Source organism: Kogia breviceps, chromosome 16 (assembly GCF_026419965.1).
Source record: "Kogia breviceps isolate mKogBre1 chromosome 16, mKogBre1 haplotype 1, whole genome shotgun sequence".
Taxonomy (NCBI): Eukaryota; Metazoa; Chordata; class Mammalia; order Artiodactyla; family Physeteridae; genus Kogia; species Kogia breviceps.
The window spans coordinates 50547996-50568431 of NC_081325.1; the positions used below are offsets into that span (position 1 = coordinate 50547996).

At 39.0% G+C, this 20436-nt stretch overlaps 1 protein-coding gene across 50 annotated transcripts in view; it reads left to right on the top strand.

Moving 5' to 3' along the window:
• The window catches only part of LMO7 (LIM domain 7), a 195654-nt gene that overhangs the window by 129763 nt on the left and 45455 nt on the right, over window positions 1-20436 (top strand). For 29 of the 50 annotated variants that reach the window (XM_059042035.2, XM_067016466.1, XM_067016468.1 and 26 more), the window contains 9 exons: window positions 4368-4398; window positions 5185-5298; window positions 9431-9629; window positions 13582-13834; window positions 14227-14472; window positions 14806-15084; window positions 15355-15555; window positions 16422-17141; window positions 18112-18141. In XM_059042035.2, the coding sequence (XP_058898018.1) occupies window positions 4368-4398; window positions 5185-5298; window positions 9431-9629; window positions 13582-13834; window positions 14227-14472; window positions 14806-15084; window positions 15355-15555; window positions 16422-17141; window positions 18112-18141 (2073 nt within the window). The remainder of the gene's footprint in view (window positions 1-4367; window positions 4399-5184; window positions 5299-9430; window positions 9630-13581; window positions 13835-14226; window positions 14473-14805; window positions 15085-15354; window positions 15556-16421; window positions 17142-18111; window positions 18142-20436) is intronic. The other 21 variants (XM_067016509.1, XM_067016460.1, XM_067016463.1 and 18 more) reach the window with 4 other exon arrangements.

The window sequence follows — 20436 nt, forward strand, 5'->3', positions numbered from 1 at the left end:
CTGCTGCCTCCGGGAAGAATGGGGTCTCCTAATGAGAGCCAGAGCATCCACATGGATTTTATTTCCCTGGTCCTTTCCTTAGAGATGGTGCTCCTTGATGGAGGATTTGTACGAGTATTTTAAAACATCTTTGAATAAAAAAAGGATAAGACCTAGAGTTTCCTGGCTCTAAGTATACCTTGAAGTTAGGAGAAGGTGGTTACTGATGGATCTTGTTCACTGTTAGGCTTACTTGAGGGTTTATGGCTCTTTTCTTCCTGGCCTCTGGCAGAAAGTTTAGAGCTGTGTGATGAGCACATGTTTTCTGGTCCTTTGTCAGGTAGTGAAGAATTACCAGAGCTATTCCATTAACAGAGTGGAAGATGATATCTATGCCATACTTGCTATTTCTTGAATATTAAACAATTTTTAAATTAGCATGTAATACACGAGAGAAGGCTAGCAACATATTCAACATAGTCATTTTTTCAAACTATTAACGTTTTATCTCTGTCCCTTTTTATGGTCAATTTGGGTTTCAAGGAAGGTTTGGATTCTTTGGCCTTTGTCTTTCAGAGCTCTGCTGGGAAGCTTTTTTATCCCAGAGACCACCACTTAATCTTTGTACTCAGCACTTTGAAGCTGCCCGTTGTTTTTGAACCTGTGCCTTTTTTGGGTTATTGATCTATGATTATAAAGAATTCCTTTTATTGCAATTTTAAAGAAAACAGCTTTAAAAAAGAAGCCCAGTTATGAGTATCAATACAGTTTGAGTCAAAATTGGATGTTTTAAGTAAGCTAATGTAATTTAACTGTTCTTTGACATCACATAGGAATCTCCTGAGCTTTTATCATTTCAGGCTTCCTTTTGCTGACTTACATTTCTGTAAGCTAAATAAATGTGTTCAGATTAGTATTGGTGAGCATCTGTGTGCCATGCACTGTGCTAGGCATTTTTTTTTAAATTATGGGAATAATTAATTTAGAAAACTTCAGGAACTCAGAGGTTTTGTTTTGGTTTTTGTGTTTTTTGGCTGCGCTGAGTGGCATGTGATCTTAGTTCCCTGACCAGGGATCAAATCCACGCCCCCTGCATTGGAAGCATGGAGTCTTAACCACTGGATCACCAGGGAAGTCCCATGTGCTAGGCATTTTTAATAAAATATTTTAACGTACTTGTCAGGTGGTAGACCCTGTCTTAAGACACTTGGGATATGACAGCACATAAAATCACAAAAATTCCTTTTGGATTATGAAGAGACAGATAATAAATGAATGCATGCAGTTGATGGTTATAAATACAAAAAATAAAGCAGGGATGACAGATGGGGAGTGTCAGGCAGGCTGGTTGCAACTTAAATATTGGGGTCCAGCATGGTGTCACTAAGAAGCCTGTGTGGGTAGCTTGGTAAATAAGTTGGGCCCTGCCCTCACATAGCTTACAGTCTAGTGATAACTGCTGCTTGATAAGCACTTACCATGAGGCTAGGGACTCTGCTAAATACCTGTGTACTTTTCTTATGATGTCCTGGAATAAGGGCCATTATTTGCAGTTTCTCCAGAAGGAGATGGAAGCTTCAAGAGTTAAGTAAATTGCCGGGATGAACATAGCTAGTGGGACCTACATCTGCCCCAAAGACCATGCTTTTGAACATGGAATTATACTATGTCAACTGTTGAAATATCTGTTGTAAGGGAATTAGCCTATTTGTAGATAAGACTGTCTTATTTTTGGTTCTCCTGAGTTAGGCAATATCTTGGATGGCTCATAGAGAGACTGATACCATGAGCTTCTCCTCTGCCCTCACGCTTGCTCTATTTGGAAGGCCTTGGGGTTGTGCCCTGTGGCCGCAGCAGGCAAAGGAGCCGCCTGGTTACTGACTTGCTTACAATGAGATGTGTTTGTTGTGTGTCAAAAGTTGACCTCTGTTGACTCCAGTAAATCATTGACTACTTGAATTCCTGGCATTACATTTCAGTGATAGAACAGCAGTTAGGCTGGCATGTGTGTCCCTGTGTTCAAGAGCATGTTATAAATGCTCATATTCAGAAGGGAATGTGAAATGAGGGAAAGGTTATAGTGCCAAGGTCACTGCTTATTGTGAGTATTTATTCCAAAATAGGCCATAGCTTGTGTTTACAATTATTGCTTTATCATAATACAAAGTAAATGAGTGTGTTGGATTAAAAACCTTTAGAGAGGGCTGTGGAAAGGAGGTCGGGGGTTCAAGAGAGCTCTGTTCCTCTATCTGCCCTCGGTGTACTTATGAGAAAAGTGGGGTGGTTTGCATTGACTGTTAAGAGTGTGGTGATTTTCAGCCTAATGTATCCTTTTCATTGAGTACTGATGGTTCTTTGTGCTTTGGTTAATGCCTGAAGTGTGTTTGTTGGTCATTAATATAAAAAGAGGCTATATATTTTATCACTTTTTTTTTTTTTTTTTTTGCCCATGCTGTGTGGCTTGTGGGATCTCAGTTCCCCGAACAGGGATTGAACTCAGGCCATGGCAGTGAAAGCGCTGAATCCTAACCACTAGACCACCAGGGAATTCCCAATATAACTCTTATTTTTTTTAATTGTCAGTTTCTAGTGATTTTTCCCCCCATTTCTTTGAAAAATGTTGATTTTGTTTTTACAAGATGATTTTCTTTTTTACTTAAGAGATAAGCTATGATTTAAGTACTTGGGCTGTAAAATTTATTTGCTTCTTTGAAGTATGTATCTTTTTCTATATGTGTGTTTTAAGTGTACAATTCACAGGCTTTAGAGATGGAACTCACTTAAATAGCCAGCTTACAGATCAAAATATAGGAAATTTTCAGCGCCCTAGAAGCCCCTCACCTTTTTCCAGTCACTTGCATCCTCCCCCACCAGGGCAAACAGTATCCTGACTCCTAACATCATATCTTTGTTATGCCTGTTTTTGTTCTCAACTTGAATGAATAATACAGTCTGTGCTCTGTTTGGCTTCCTTTACTTCCCATTGTTTGTCAGATTGAACCATATAGCTGCAGGCTGTTTGTTCTCATTGCTATGGAATATTTCATTGTGTGGATATTCCACAATTTATCCATTCTACTGTTAAAGACATAGATGTAGCTCCAGTTTATTCTATTACGAATTGTGCTTCTATAAAGGTGCTCATGTATGACTTTTGGCGAACATCTGTAAGCATTTCTGTTGGGTATATATCGAGGAGTGGAAGTACTAGGTCACAGAATATGCATATACTGTACATTCAGCTTGAATAGATGCTACCAAATGTATTAAAGTAGTTGTACCAATTTACGTTTCCACAGTAGGGTGAGAGTTTGTGGATTTTATTTTCGTTACGCTGTTTTGGGGGTAGGTGAGAGGCAAATGTTGTTCTTAAGTTCATTTCAGTTCACGTTTATCTTATGGAAAGGAATGGTCATAGCTGTCTTCATGGATTCTTTGAAAGCTAAGTTAAATGTTTGTCTCCACTTGTGTGCTCGTTCTCTCCCCCTTTTCTTTGTCTCCCTGTGTATATATGTTATATATGTGTGTTTTATATGTCTTACACACACGATGTGTGTATATACATATATATTTTCTTATAAATGTACTACTTATGACTCGTAGACTGAAAAGCGACCTTGGAGGTCATCTAGCTCAGGCTCCTGCATCTCTCTGAATTAGCAATGATCCTGCTTAAGTCTCTGATGGAAAGCACCAATAGTTTAGGGTCATCCATCCCTTTGTTAATTAACTTATGTTTTTTTGTCTTCAACATTGCGGTGACATCTGCCTCCTTAACTTTTCCCACAAATATCATGCCCTTTTACAGGTGGGGCGGAAACTCATGATGCTTATAATAGAGTGAAATCTCTTTAGGCAGAGCTTCATGGCTATTTTTTAAACTGCACTTTTCAACATCTGCAGGACTTGGTCTCTGAGCAATTTTCTCTGGGGAACCTGAGTGAAAAAACCCTCACGCAAAGTGGAAAAGAAAACTCAGGGCAAAATTACTTTTGTTTTTTCCTATTTAAGGTTTTTATCCCTGTTTCCTGTTTTTTTTTTCTGCCATGAGCACACATTGATTTTTTCCCCCCTTTTGATTGGGTTTAAACATTGTTTAAAATGAAAACATAAATGCAAATAACACATTTAAACAATCAGACTGTAATGAATTAAATAAAGAAAAAAGACAACTTTGCTTTTTATAGAAAACTGACCATTATATTTCATGAAATCAGTGAATATGGAAAAATCTTTCTGATGGATAATATACTAACTAAGGTTTCTGAACTTCCAGGTGGTATTAATATTCATAGAACTTTAGAATACAAATGAGTTTTTTCTAGTTAATAATTAACAATTTAAGGTTCATAGATATTACTAAGGGATATTTTCTTTTTTCTTTACAGGCAAGAAGAGACTGATAGGAGAGTGAAAAATGTAAGATATATTTAATGGGACATTATAAATGGTTTTTTACTTACATGTTCTATGAAAAGGTAGTGAGATCTAAAAATATCTGATATATTCTCTATCCTTTTTCTAAGTTTTGCTAGAAACAAATTCTAAATGTGTTTAAATATGGTTGAAACATGTATTTTCTGACCTCATAGTATATAAGAAGGTGGGTTAAATCTAGGGAGTGGGTCCTTACATGTTAGTAATGTGGTAAAGGCAAATAAATAGGCTCTAGGATTTTTAGGAGAGCAAGTCAGAAACCACCAAAATCAGACTTTAAGGAAAAACACTAAATGTTTAAGGACTCTGGGTAATTGCCCAATGTAGACTTATATCTATAATATTCTGCATATTAGAAGAATTTCTAAAAATGTGACAGCTTTATTGAAAAATATAAGAGCTCAATATCATTATTAGGGAAGCTGAGAATTTTTGATTTTAAGTGTGCAGTCTGTAAGATTGTTGGAAAAATATTACTTTAAAAGTTTAATTTATGTTTTCTTACTGTAAATTTTTTCCTTCTTCATGTGTACCGGTAGAGTATAAATACCTGTTGGGGTCTAGGCTTTTGCTCTGAGAATGTGCTCAGAGATGGAAATCTAAGAAGAATAACATTTTTAGTTACCCTTCTCCTTTACATAATTTAAAAGAAAATCTACTTTTCAACCATAGATACTGTCTTTTATCTAGAGTGCTCACTTGCATTTGAGCTTGCCATTAGTTACTAAGTAGACTGATCTGTTGTTTCATGGAATTTTTTTTTTAAAGGTTTTGATAACTTTGTACTGGCTGGGAAGAAAAGCACAAAGTAACCCCTACTATAATGGTCCATATCTTAATTTGAAAGCGTTTGAGAATCTTTTAGGACAAGCTCTGACTAAGGTAAGGAAACTCTATCTGTATGAGACAACTACTTTAACTAGTACTACTTCTCGTCTTCCCTTTTCCTCTTCGTCTCTTTTTTCCACCTGCCCTCTGCCTTCTTCTCCTCCCTCTATGATATATGGCGGCTCTGCTTGGGATGGGTGGAGAGGATCGTTACTCATTTCCTGGCTTTGTAAGCCACCACAAGGGGTGAGTAAGTATTTCAGAGCAGTTTCCAGGGTATATGATATAGGTATACATATTTATTTCTTAATTTTAGGTAACTCAACAAAATACTAATTTACTTTCTTTCTTAGACACTTTATATAACCTAACTCTTTCTATATTCATTATGAACTTAACCTGTAATAGAGAGGTGCTTCAGGGCTATTAAAAGGTATGGAAGTTATTTATTTATCTTACTGTCTTGCCACGGGTCATTATATCTCAATTGCCAGCCCTGACCAGAGTTGCCCAAGTCTTCACTCATAATATTCAAATGGGAAAATTAACTTCACTATGGGGGTATTTATGCAGGAGAATCTGCTGTGTGCAGAAGAAAATATGTCATCAAAATCATATATGATCATCTAATTAATAGTAGTTGCTTGATGGGTCTTTATGATGATTAAAGGATACTGTACCAATCAGGCATTTAACATTAGTCTCTGGCACACTGTAAGGATGTAATAAATGTTAGTTACTATAATTGGAAGATAGAAGTTTTAGGATGAAATGATCACTTTGCCTTATAACTACTCTGATCTCTAAATAGTTTTGCCTGAACCCAGCCACATACATTATATGGAGATGGGATTATAGTCTAGAAGGTTAGGGTATTCCTCCTGGATTTTTATTTTCTAATTGTAAAGAGTTGATAATACCCTATTTAAAGTCCTTAAAACATTTAATTCAGAGAACAGTTGAGATAATACCATGCACAAGCATTGTACTAGTTGTTGAGAAAACACTCATACAAGGCTGATGACCCATCCTTACAGCACAGCCCTCTGATGTAGACAGATGAACAGGTAGGTCAGTGCAATGGAGGAGGGCAAGGCTCTGAAGGATGAATGTGGCAGGGCCTTGAGCAAGGGCAAAGCCTTGCCTTACAGGTATTTCAGCTAAGAAAACATCCAGTTAAAAATAACATAGGACTTTGGCTCTTGCATTAGTGTTCTCGTTCCAGCCTTTGGTTCTTTTTATGGCAGTCTGACTCAGGTTGAATCATCCTAGTAGAGTGTTTGTGCTGGGAATGCTTTATTCGAGGCTGCTTCCTGTCACCAGTGTCAAAATCAGAGTAGATAAAAAAGAATTTTCAGGGACTTCCCTGGTGGTGCAGTGGTTAAGAATCCGCCTGTCAATGCAGGGGACACGGGTTCGAGCCCTGGTCCGGGAAGATCCCACATGCCGTGGAGCAACTAAGCCCGTGCACCACAGCTACTGAGCCTGCGCTCTAGAGCCCGTGGGCCACAACTACTGAGCCTGCATGCCACAACTACTGAAGCCCATGTGCTTAGAGCTCATGCTCTGCAACAAGAGAAGCCACGGCAATGAGAAACCCATGCACCACAACAAAGAGGAGCCCCCGCTCACCACAGCTAGAGAAAGCCTGCACGCAGCAACGAAGACCCGGTGCAGCCATAAATAAATAAATGAATAAATAAATAATAAATAAATCTATTTTTTTAAAAAAGAATTTTCATAGGTAAAACTATAGTTGTGGTTCCATTCCATTATTTTGGAGTGTGGAGAGCCATAAGAGGTGTGTGAATATATTAGCTGTTTTGCATCTGTTCTGTTAAAATCAGAATCATTGTGTTCATCAAACTTTTCTCCCTTAACTAGATAATGCTTAATGGCCAATCCAAAATATATATTAAAAACAATACTTGCAGTAAGCTGTTGACCCTTAGTCATCCTGTAAGTTGTAGGTGACTCATTTTAGGTGACTTGTTGGAGTAAAGTCCTTGGTGGAGGTTCGGGGGAGGAACCAGGCAACGGGGCCAAACTTAGGTTCTTTTATGACCATGGTGGCATATCATCATCTTTAACACTTACGAGGTCAAAAATCATCTCCTGTGAGTTGAACTCTAAGGCTTCAACAAGTGTGTGTCTAAGAAACCTGGTAAATCTAAAGATTTACTTAGAATTTTAAAATCTACCATTTTTAAGAAGTATTTTGGTGGTACCAGCACTAAGCCCAGCTTCCCTATCCTCTTGGAAATAGGGTACAAAGTAGGCACTTTCATTTTCATGCTAGGATGTCAACTCTAATTCCAGGGTGTGTGTGGTGTCTAAAATATATGAAATCTCACATAAATCTACTAGACCCTACTGGCACTTAAACACTTGTCAAACAATTCAACCATGAATTAACATCCAGGCTTAGCCAAAAGTATGCCTGAGACAGCTGCTAATTATTCATTGTAAACATTCTTTCTTCAGCTTTTTCATATCTTGAGAATGTTCCTAATTAAAAGTTGAAAGAATAGTACAACAAATACCCACCTGTGTTCCATCGGATTTAATCATTAAACATGTCCCATATTGGCTTTATTTAGGTATCCATCTGTGTTTTAATTAATCATTTCAAGGTAAATTGCAGACAACTCACCCCTAAATACTCAGCATGCATCTCTTAACAGTAAGAATATTCTTCCATATACCTATGATGTCTACTAGACCAAAGAACGGTCATGAATTCCCCATTAGTTAATATCCATTCTATATTCAGAACATCCCAATTGTCTCCCAACTCTCTTTCATAGCTTTTTTTTCTGAATAATGATTTAATGAAAGTTGACATATTACATTTGGTTGTTAAAGAATCTAGGAATTCCTGGGGCTTCCCTGGTGGCACAGTAGTTAAGAATCCTCCTGTCAACACAGGGGACACAGGTTCTATCCCTGGTCTGGGAAGATCCCACATGCTGTGGAGCAACTAAGCCTGCATGCCGCAACTACTGAGCCCGCGTTCCTACAGCCGTTGCTCCGCAACAAGAGAAGCCACCACAATAAGAAGCCTGTGCACTGTAACAAAGAGTAGCCCCCGCTCACTGCAACTAGAGAAAGCCCACGCACAGCAATGAAGACCCAAAGCAGCCAAAAATAAGTAAAATTAAAGAAAAAAAAAAAAGGAAAACCCTCTGCTTTAAAAAAAAAAAAAAGAACCTAGGAATTCCTATCTCTGTATTAGTATCATCACCTGAAAGTAACATTTCTGATTTTTACTATAGTAACAAAATTACCTTCACCATATTAAAATAAATTATAGTTACTAGCTATTCATTGAGTACTATGTATTAGAACTATGCTAAGGCTTTATAAATGCTACTTACATGCTAATTTTTAAAAGTCCAGTTGTATTTTGCTATTAACTTTCCTAGAGGAATGTTAGTGTAAAAGGCTTATTTTAGTACATTCTGTATGATTTACAAACCTATGGTTAATAACATTTACATATTTCTATATAGCTGTTATATGAGCTAAACAAATATTTCATTTAGATCCAAGGAAAATGTTTTACATTCAACAAACAAGTCTACTTGGTTCACATCTAGGTTTTGAGTGAAAATAAATGAATTTGTGAAGTGTACACCTGCTATTCTTGCCCCTCTCTATTTTAAAACTTTTCTTTTTGTTAAAGAACTTTGTTATGTTTTTTTTTGTTTATTTAATAAAAATGAGCCCTAATATTTCCTGGAGGTAGGCTGAATATAATCTTATTAACTTTTCTCCTTTTGGATATCAAAATTAAGATTGTCTTTTCTCTTTGCCTCCTTTCATGCTTATTGCCAGAAAACTGTAGATAATAATTGATTTTAGCCTTTGAATGTTACTCTAATTATTAGCTTTTCTTTTATTAAAATTTCCCCCTTATTATGAAATAGACTATATTACCTTATTAAATAATATTGACTACCTCCATATATAGTCACATGAGTGCCAAGCATTAGTTGTGGGAAAACATTTGCAGATTTATATTCTGATTTTTGTCAGGTTTTTTTCTGATATTTAGTGGGGCAGTCTCATTGCCTCACCTATCAAATGCAGCACAACTTGAGCTATTGCAAATAAATAAGCAATAACTGATTACATTTTTGGAAGTTTATGCTAACTTACTAGTCTTTAAAAAAATGTTCTTCAGGCACTTGAAGAGTCCAGCTTCCTGAAGAGGAGTGGCAGAGACAGTGGTTACGGTGATATCTGGTGTGCTGAGCGCGGAGAACTTCTTGCTCCTCCAGGCAACTATAAGAGAGAAGATTCATTTGAAAGCTTGGACTCTTTGGGGTCTAGGTCATTCACAAGCTGCTCCTCTGATATCACGTTGCGGGGGGCACGTGAAGGTGAGTTACGTTTTGGACTCGACGGTTTATTTTTATTTCTTTGCGTATCGAGAGAAAATTGGGAATTGGAGAGAGTAGAAAAATGGAGTGAAACTACTGAGGCAAAAATTTCACCAAGAAGTATATTTTTGTAGAGATGGAAATATAATTGGGGGTGTCTTTTCTTTCCTTCTTTCCTCCCTCCCTCCCTTCCTTCTCTCTGTCTCTCTTTCTGTCTCTCTGTCTCACTATATTGCCACTAGAGGGGTGATAGTTTCACTTCTTTTAATCTTCTGTTTTTAGAGGAGTTTGGGGAAGAGACAGTTAACTATGACCTGTTTTATCAGCGGTAATCTATCCTAATTCTTTTCTCTCCAGATTCAGGTTTAATAATCTCTGCCTCTGAGGCCTAATAACTGATATCTCTAAACATAAAAAAGAAAGTAAATAAGATTCCATAAAAGTCTGTTCTAGTTCCTGAATAAGCTTTCTTCCCTTTTCTTACTTTCTGCAAAAGATTTTAAAAAAAAGAAACTTCTAAGAAAAAAACAGGAAAATATTTTAATAATTATCTCTGTCTAAGAATAGAAATGATTGAGATCTGTCATGATAGAATATTATGCTAAACTTTGATTAAGTAACAACACTGGCATTGTGTTAGAAAACATCTTTTGCGTCTGTCAGGGTCAGAGTAAACCCAGGACAAGTGTGAAAGGAACGTGTTAATGAAAGTCTTTCTGTTGTGGGAAGGACTTTCTTTCAAGAATCCCAATATTATGGTCAAATCTGTTATGTAAATGCAAGTCTTTTTCCTCTGGCTACTGGGTGGTGTCAGAAATTTCTGACTGTATGTCTCTCGCAATTCAAATTGACTAGATTGAAACCACAAGTGAAGTTTCTTGAACTATTTCTGTGCTTCCATCATCAGCATGAAAAATTGAGAGTTCTGGTTGTGAGTTTTTGCTGGATTGTTAGAGAGTTTACTTTGCTTGTTTATGTTGATTATTATTTTTTATTTTAAATGTTTTTATTATAAAAAATTGCAAACGTCAGCAAAGTTGGAAGAATTTTACATGAATACCCATGTACCTGCCACCTAGGTCTACCATAACATTTTACTGTGCTTGCTTTATCACATACCAAGCTCTCATTCTCTATGCATTAATTATCCATCTTATTTTTTGAGGCACTTCAGAAAATTAGAGAACATTACACTTGTCCTAAATGCTTCATCATGCAATCATTAGCTAGAATTCAACCTTTATTTGCTCTTGTTCTTTTAATGTAAATTTGCATAAAAGCAATGTACAATGAATTTGTTTTTCAAAAATAGAATGAATCAACAAATATTATAACAAAACCCCAAATTCTTTAGCTTTTTGAGTAGTCGTGGCATTTAAACGTTTAAAAAGTGAATGGCTATTTGAGTTAACCTTTACAATTACTGCTGTATTTGTTGGCTGTTTGCTGTCTAGGTTTAATGTTTTCATAGCCCAGACGACTCTTATAATAGTTTTCAGGAAATGAATGTGAGTTCATAATTCATCTGAGTGATTAAAGCTGTAAAAACAGAGGTTGAAATTCTCAGCCCACTATATTACTTTGTCCTGACTGAAGAACCTAACACATGTGACGTTGAAATGTATATCTGACCAACAAAAATAAAAGGAACACATATTGAAGGCATGTGGGAGTATACAGACTGCAGTCAGTGCAAAATGCAGTGGTCCAGTGGTGTGACTTGAATCACTCTCCTGAGATACTTCTTGCGCTGGGTGCCTCACCCTTGTGAGGAAAAGCAGAGGGTTACTGTCACGCTGCTTCCTGATCTTGGGAAAGGAGTTGCAGACCATGTTTGAAGAGGGTGGAAGTGAAGACTTGGTAATTACAACTAAGGAAGAAAAAAAACCGAAAATCCTGGGGGCCACCAGGATGATAAAACTTTTTTGTGATCAGTACGTTGAAATTCTGCTAACCTACCAGATTGTCGTCCCAAATTGATGATCAATATAATATTGATGATACGATAATATTTTTAGGTTAACAGAATTGCAAAGTCATATTCCTTAGTTTTATATGAAGCCTCTGTTGACTGGGGAAAAAAAAGCAAAAACACAATCTAAAGGCTGAGAATTATGTTTATTCAGCAGACTTGCTGAGGACTTTAGCCCAGAAGACAGTGTCTCAGAGGAGTTCTGAGGGACTGCTCTGAAGAGGTAAGGGTGGAGCCGGGATAAATCGGAGTCTTTGTAAAACAAAACAAACAAAAAAACAAACAAAACCCAACTCACTCAGGTAGTCAGAACATCAAAAGATTACTGTTAATTAAAGAGAAACCAGACATCTCAAGTTAATGAATTTCAAGCTTTCCTATGTATGGAAAGATGAAAGAGTCTGGGCTCACTGAAATCATTCCTTCGACATGCACCTTAACTGTATGGGGCGAGTAGCCTGCTTTTCTCCATCCTGAATCCCCTCAGGGTGCACAGTTGGAGACAGGTGCAGTGGCTGCTGGCTGGATGGCTGCAATATCCTTTGTTTACTGATATGGCAGGTGGCATCTTTCATCCATATCTCTTACCAGGTCAAGAATATTTGCCTACTCTGCAGCATTACTGTACTAGACTAAAAAAAAAAAAAAAAAGTAGCTTAAAAAATTCCGAAGTAGAAGGATCTTTTGTACAAATTTCACATGTACAAAATTTTAGCAAGAATCCTTGACATTTCTCTCTTATTTTCAAAAAAAATGTACTAATTTAGGAGGCAGTAAAAACAAAGCACGAGATTATTGACTATTGATCCTTCTGGTCATAGCTGCTATACTTCCTCCTTTTTTGCCATGACTCCTTTCCCTGTTCCTGTCTCAAGGTCTCCTAGCTGTGTGTTCAACCGCTGCCTGTAGCCTCCTCTCTGTTACTACTGTAGACTCCTGCCAGGCACGGCGGGAGGGGACGGGACTGCCTTTGGCTCAGGTTTACCCTGCAGGTGTGCTCCTGCTGAGAGCCCACAGCTCCCAGGTCCTCAGGTACTGTGCACAGCCAGCCTCTGGAGCTGTGGCGGGAAGCATGCAACATCTGCAAAGTTTCTTAACAAATACACAGAGGCAGGAAGAAACGGGCAGAATGGGAGACAGCTGACGCTTGTATCTATCGTATCTATATCATATCTATTGTAATGTTTTGTACCCCCATTTCTTCCCATGTATTTAAAAGAACAGACTGCCTTTTTTTTTAATGACAACAGATTAGTGTTTGTATCTATCTGACCTTGAGGTGTATCAAAGTGTATTCTTTCAAATTTGTGTGTAAATGATGTTGAATCAAAATACAAGGTTCCCAATATTTCCGTCAGAAAAAGCCTCGAGTTCTGTGTTCTCTTAATATTTTGGGGGGACATTGGAAGTCATTTGGTCCAACCTCATATGTAATGTGTGATTCTCGCTCATAGGGGTCTCACAAGGATCTATCAAACTTCTTTGTGATCTTGTGCTTTCTGCATCTCTTTCTTTGTCTTCCCTTGTCTCTCGCCTCACAGAAATTTTGGATGACTGTATGATTTATTTTAAATGACTGAGTTTCCCTCGAACTACATTCAGATCTCATTTTAGGCATCTTTGACTTGATTGCTAGATTTTTTTCACGTGTATTCCATCAACAAATTTTATGAAAAATCGTGAGGGCAAGGAAGACTGGGAAGAAAAGGGGTTCAGCCATAAACCGGGACTTTTTCTGCTTAGAATGTGCAACAGTGAAAGAATGTATTGCATGCATCTCCAGTATGCAAAGCAAGTTCCTCCTGATGGGTCTTATCACAACTTCATGACAAATTTCTAAAAATATTCCCTGCAGTTAGCAGTAGAGCACTGGGTTTCCAAGGAAAGACAGAAGCAGTCATGCTGTGTGGGTTTCAGTTAGACGAGTAATCTGGAGAGTAAAGCAAATTCTTGTGCCTTTTTTTTTTTTTTTTTTAATAGGTTGTGAAAGTGACACAGATTCTGAATTTACATTCAAAATGCAGGACCATAATAAAGATGATATGTCATATCGAAGGATTTCGGCTATTGAACCAAAGTCTGCTTTACCATTCAATCGCTTTTTACCCAACAAGAGTAGACAGCCATCCTATGTGCCGGCGCCCTTGAGGAAGAAAAGGCTGGACAAAAGTGAGGATAACAGAAGAAGCTGGGCAAGCCCAGTCTACATAGAAGCCGATGGAACATTTCCAAGGTACTGGGATGCGAGCTGATTGTTGAATTTTAAAATTCAGTCTGCTTTGTGAGTTTGCCGGGATATTTAAATTTGGTAAAAAGGAATGGTCCTTAAAATGTATTTCACAGGTAACACAAAATTCATTAATGAAATATTTCTTTTACTTACCTATAGTTTTAGTCATCCGTATCTTGAAGAGATTTCTTCCATTTTAGAATGTCAGCGTATGATTTGCCGGTTCTTTTTTTAGATGCATGCCTTTAGCTCACTGGTTATCTTTCAGCTCCCTGGATGACTTGACATTGTTCATTGTGAGCTCTGCTGTGTAGCTTTCTTCCTTTTTTTTTTTTTTCTGTGTTGACTGAGCTCCGTGGACACACAAAGAATCCTTTAATTTCCCATCAAATCAGCAGAGCAAAGCATGATTTTCCGAATCCAGCTTCCTATCAGAAGGAGGTGTATGGTTCTGAAAGTGGATCAGACTCAGAGGAGGAACGGAGGTTGCCGGATTTAGTTTTGGATGACTTAGCCAACCGTAGATTCCAAATGAAAAAGAGGCCCGAGGGGTTCATCTCGAAAAGCATCTCTCCTAAGTCTTGTTCACCAGTCTTCTCTACTGCTGACCCATTAGCCACTGGGCTATACAGAATGACGAGGTCAGAAAAACTTCTCTTGGAATGGAATGGCTGTTATGCTCTTGGCTTTTAATATGTAAAAGTAACACCCCAGATGGTTTGCAATTTGCCTCTCTCTTTTAACACATCTTATAGTTGTCTTTGGCCCTTCTGTATCAAGCTCTTCTCTAATTAAAATGAGATGCTATTATAATGCCTTAACTTTGTTGTAGGAGCTGGAATGATGAGACTGATGAATGGGAACTAATTGGCTGCGTTCACAGTGTAAACTTTGTGAGACAGAAAGCACGCCTCTTGTGTTCTGTGTCACAAATTGCTCATGCAGTGTCTTAACTGGTTGGATGTTTTGAACAGTAACGAGAGGAGAACTTGGGGCCCAGACGTGGAGGACTGGCCAACAGTACAAGAAACTTCAGACCCCTCTTGTTATTTGGAAGAGGCAGAAGAAAAGACAAGCGTACCCAACACTGTAAAGGATGATCTTTATGTGCGAAAGCTAAGCCCAATCATGCCAAGCCCAGGGAATGCTTTTGATCAGTTTCTTCCCAAATGCTGGATCCCGGAAGATGTGAACTGGAAACGAATAAAAAGGGAAACTTATAAACCATGGTATAAAGAATTTCAGGGATTCAGGTTTGTCTTTGTGCATGTTTCTTTTATTCTGGTGTCCATTCGGTACCCTGGCTGGGTACATTCTATGTGTGCTTTTTATGAGAGAGGTCAATTTCCCTTCAACATCTGTAGAATTGCTAACCGAAAAAACTCCTGTTTAAATGTAAACTTTAGGATCTGGGTCTTAAAAAGTCCTCTAGATAGCCAGAGCTTGACATTATTTTTAGTTGCATCGTTCTCCAATTCTTTGTCTTCTTTTCTCTTTCCTATCTCTATGTCACTCCATGGTAGAAGGAATTCAGACTCTGACGATGAGGATTCAGGCTCTGACAGAAGCTCTGCCATTTTTAGTAGCATACAAAAAGCGGATCATAGGCTAGACAGCAACTGTCAAAGGTGTTCACTCTTGCTGGAACTGGCTAAGCAATGGGCCAGAAACTCCCGGGACACCCATGCAGCCAGGAGAACTAGTGGTGCTTCGGATGAGCCCAGGTGGACCTGCCTGCATGAGCCCGCCTGCTTGGAGTCTGGCCTGTGACACTTGTGCCAGCTTCTGCTGCTACTTTAACCTCTGACCACGATGTGCTGAGTCATGAACACTTAGGCACTTAATGTTTAGTTATAAAAGCGTAACATATGACATCATGCTTCCTGTACAAGCATGTGAGCTTGAAATTCTATAGGATTAAATATTCTTTAGCAGAGTCACGTACAAGAGAGTATATAGTTACACGTGGCATAGACAGTCCTTGGGAAAACCGTTTTTAAAAGGCTTTTTCGGCAGTTGACCTCATTTTACAGTTGTGCTATGTGTGGAGCTGTGGAGAAAGGAAATAACTTACAGACAGACACTGGGACAGGCAAGACTGGTGGGAAAATGCAAAGAAAAGCTTCATAGGAGTCTCTAATAAAGCTTCAGAGCGTTTTATTTAATCTGCCGACTCCCTGTGCCTGTTGCATAAAGTGCTTATTGCTCAGCTCTTGAAACCTTCCAAGATCATTGCTGCTTCTCTGGGAGGGGGCTTAGGTCGTTGTGGCCAATGGGAAGAGGAAGGGGTGGAAGGGAACGCTGTGTGTGTATCAGGGGGCTTCACTCTCTTCCCATTCTGGCCCCATCACTTGGTCTCAGTGGTGCCCACTGAGAGATACACTCTGCTCTTATCCCTTTAAATGGTATCCAGGAAAGTCATGCGTTACGTACGGCATTAAATGCTAGTCTTTCCTCCCAGCAAGAGTCCCTCCCATGGCCCCCTAAAATAACTCACCCACAGTGGCTGGCTAGTTGGTCTGCTACCTAATTACCTTTTCTCCCTCAATTTAATAAGATTCTCCCTTCCTTTTTCTTTTCTATGCGTCAGTCAGTTTTTATTACTTCAGGCCCTCCAGACATATTCTGATGACGTCTTGTCTTCTGAAACAAATATCACAATTGACCCCACTGCTGGGCCAAGGCTCATAACACGCAGAAGGAACCTCTCTTATACACCAGGATATAGACCAGATGCCCTGGCGATGCCAGCCCTGGATCCTGACTTAGAGAACGATGACTTCTTTGTCAGAAAGACTGGGGCTTTCCATGCAAACCCATATGTTCTCCGGGCTTTCGAAGACTTAAGAAGGCTTTCTGGGCAAGGCGATCCTGTAGAGCAAGATATAATTCTGCAGTGTAGGGAAGGTGCACTTGTACTTCCAGACCTAGCAAAAGATGATATGATTGTCCGCCGCATTCCAGCACAGAAGAAAGAGGTGCCTCTGTCGGGAGCCCCAGATAGATACCAGCCAGTCCCTTTCCCCGAACCCTGGACTCTTCCTCCGGAAATTCAAGCAAAATTTCTCTGTGTACTTGAAAGGACATGCCCACCCAAAGAAAAAAGTAATAGCTGTAGAGTGTTAGTTCCTTCCTGTAGGCTGAAGAAAGATGACATGTTGGCTCGTAAGATCCAATCTTGGAAGCTGGGAACTGCTGTGCCTCCGGTCAGTTTCACCCCTGGTCCCTGCAGCGAGGCCGACTTACAGAAGTGGGAGTCCATCCGGGAGGCCAGCAGGCTTAGGCACAGGAAGCGGCTGATGGTGGAGAGGTCAGAGTGTGTTTCTGCAAGGATTTGCTTGTCGTGGATGGTCTTGTGTGTGAGAAAGTGGCATCGTATTGCCCAGCTCTGCATGTCACGAGCCATTTGGAAGCATCCCGTAAAACATTGATTTTGCTTTGAGAAACCTTTAGTCTTTGTGTGGAAAAAGTGCAATTCCATATTTGCACATCTCAGCGTCACCTCTCTGAGACCTGTTTAAGAAGGTGTATACGCAAATGTTGCCCTTGGCCTTAAGGATGACTATGGTACTATTCTGCCACATTGACGTTTCAGGAAAATGTTTTCCAATTATATTTTACAGACTTTTATTCTCACGTCCAGGCATTTCTGAAACAGTCTGGTTGTTTGGTTTTATGTGTTTCTCATATTTCGGAGTATATGATTTTTGTGTAAAAATTTCCCTTAAAATATGGCATTGCAAGTTTCATTTACCTTGATTTTTTATTTTGACCTAGACTTCTTGGACTGTCGATGTGCGACTTTTTAAATTTATGGTTTAAAGTTCAGTGCAAACATTATTAAAATGCATGAATGTTATTTGCTGTCTGCTACACTTTACATGTATGTAATTATGGCCATTTTGATAATGAGTCTGCATTTATGTGTTATGCAACTTGCTGTCTGGATGACTGACTATTCAGTTTGTTGAACTCTGGGATTGACAAATATTGGGTTAAATGAAATTAGTAGATCTAAATCTAACTTATTAGTTCCTGGCAACAGGAAACTTTTTAAAAAATGGGTTTGTTGGTTCAAAGGAAATCAGGAAATTCTTTATCTTAATCTGAATTCCTTGAGATATGAGATCAATGCGATTTTGAGACACGATCGAGAATGTGACTGAAGAAGCAACCTTTTGAGATTTGTCCATCTCTAGTTCAACTCTTAAAGATGCTGATTTAGAAACTAACACAACTAGAAAAAATGACTTTTAATTTTTGGTTTTCTGATTTCTTAGACTCTTTCAAAAGATTTATGGTGAGAACGGGTAAGTTTTGTGGTTCACAGTAAAAAAAAAAAAAAAAAAAAATCTGCATTTTGTTTGTCCTTTGTGTAATATGTCCTTGCACTTCTATCCTGGCATGTCACTAAATGGGGGTGCTCTGTGTGTGCTGTGCATGAGACTTAAAAAATGGGAAATCTTTCTTAATTCTGCAACCAAATGGTAATATTTCTGACTGAGTGCCCAGTGCATGAAGTCCTATAGGACAGCAACAGTTTGTTTTATTAGAAGTCGAAAATTCAGGTCCTTTTTTTTTTTTTTTTTTTTTTCTTAAGGAGTTGATTAAAAGTCACAAAAACATGCGCCTGAGATTAAGTGTATTTATTTTGGTATCTGATTGCTGCATAGAGCAAACCTCTCATTTTTGGATGTTGAAGCCCAAATAACTACGTTTTAGAATATCTATGATGGAAAGAGAGTATTAGCATTTACTTTGAGGTTGGAATGCATGCAGTTGTTATTATCTGTCTACTCTTAGTTCAGGGGGAGCTTTGTTAGTTGGGATGGTGAGCGGCATTAGTCTTCCCTTAGTAGGATTTGGAAACGTTTTCAAGATTCCTGATTAGGGTAAAATTGTATAACATGGCTGTATTATAAAGGCAAATCAGACTTCCAAAACTGCAAAAAAATTAAAATATTGGTAGTTTCCAGTATAGCTGCAAGGACTAATATTTATAACTAATTCCCAGTTTTTGTTTCCATTGGTCCTCTGTATCTGAGGATGCAGATCCTGGAACCAATCCGCCTCGGATACAGAGGGGCGACTGTCCTGTTGTTTAACTCTAGTCACCTGGTAGACATACAATATGATAAAAATAACTTTCTGGAAATATTTTCCCTTTCTAGAATAACTGAGTTAAAATAAATACTTCTTTACTTTTAGTACACACTGTGTAGACTTAGTCATTCTTAGTGCAGAATAACCAGCTGGCTACATCTTTTTTTTTTTTTTTTTTTTTTTTTTTTTTTTTTGTGGTACGTGGGCCCCTCACTGCTGCGGCCTCTCCCGTTGCGGGGCACAGGCTCCGGACGCGCAGGCCCAGCGGCCACGACCCACGGGCCCAGCCGCTCCGCGGCATGTGGGATCCTCCCAGATCGGGGCACGAACCCGCGTCCCCCGCATCGGCAGGAGGACTCTCAACCACTGCGCCACCAGGGAAGCCCATACATCTTAATATTTTATATCAAACTCTGTAACTTTGTGAACCTAACTGCTAATACTTTTTGATCAAGAAGAAAATTTAAGTATGTCAAATATTTTAATCTGTCTAAGCCTTTTCATCTCTAAGTTTCTCTAATTTTAAAATTATTTATTTATTTATTTTTGGCTGTGTTGGGTCCTCGCTGCTACGCATGGGCCTTCTCCAGCTACGGCGAGTCGCGGGGGAGGCACTCCTCATTGTGGTGCGCGGGCCTCTTGTTGTGGTGGCTTCTCCTGTTGCGGAGCACGGGCTCTAGGGTTGCGCGGGCTGCAGCAGTTGTGGCTCGCGGGCTCAGTAGTTGTGGCTCGCAGGTTCTGGAGCACAGGCTCAGTAGTTGTGGTGCACGGGTCTACCTGCTCCGCGGCATGTGGCATCTTCCTGGACCAGGGCTTGAACCCGTGTACCCTGTATTGGCAGGCGGATTCTTAACCACTGTGCCACCAGGGAAGTCGCAGTTTCTCTACTTTTGATAGCTTTGGATAATTTTGATAATGTGGAGATCTTGGAAGGTACTAAAAGTTACTGTTTAAAGCAATATAGCCATTCTAGATGTCAAAGATGTAAAGGAGCGACGGGCAACTAATTTCAAGTACTTCTCAGCCACTGATTTCAAAAATCAGGCTCCCAGCATGCTTTAAGTGTGCCTTGCAAAGGCACATTATCTCCTATCCAGTTCCTCATGTGTGCTTAACACGTTTCCATCAGGGAGGGTGAACAAGGCAAATTTTAGCATGACGCTTAAGCATCTGCTAATCTCAGTTCATCATGGGAAAGCTGTTTTAACTTGATAAACAAATCTTTGCAGTCTCAAGCGTTTTGAATGATAACTTTCAGAGGAATTTTCTTTGGTAAATAAGGCTTTATAACATAAGCAGGTTGTTTTTCTTAAAGGGGATACGAATACACTGAGTACAAGTGCTTCATGCGAATGTAAACCTGTACAGCTATTCCAATGGCTGTACCTGCTTCCTCTTAGGAACACACTGTATGACTGAGTTAAGAAAAGAAGAGAAAAACCCAAATGCTGAGGCTCAGCAAGCTAAGGGTTTTCCTGGGCCAGAGCCAGCAGCAGCAAATG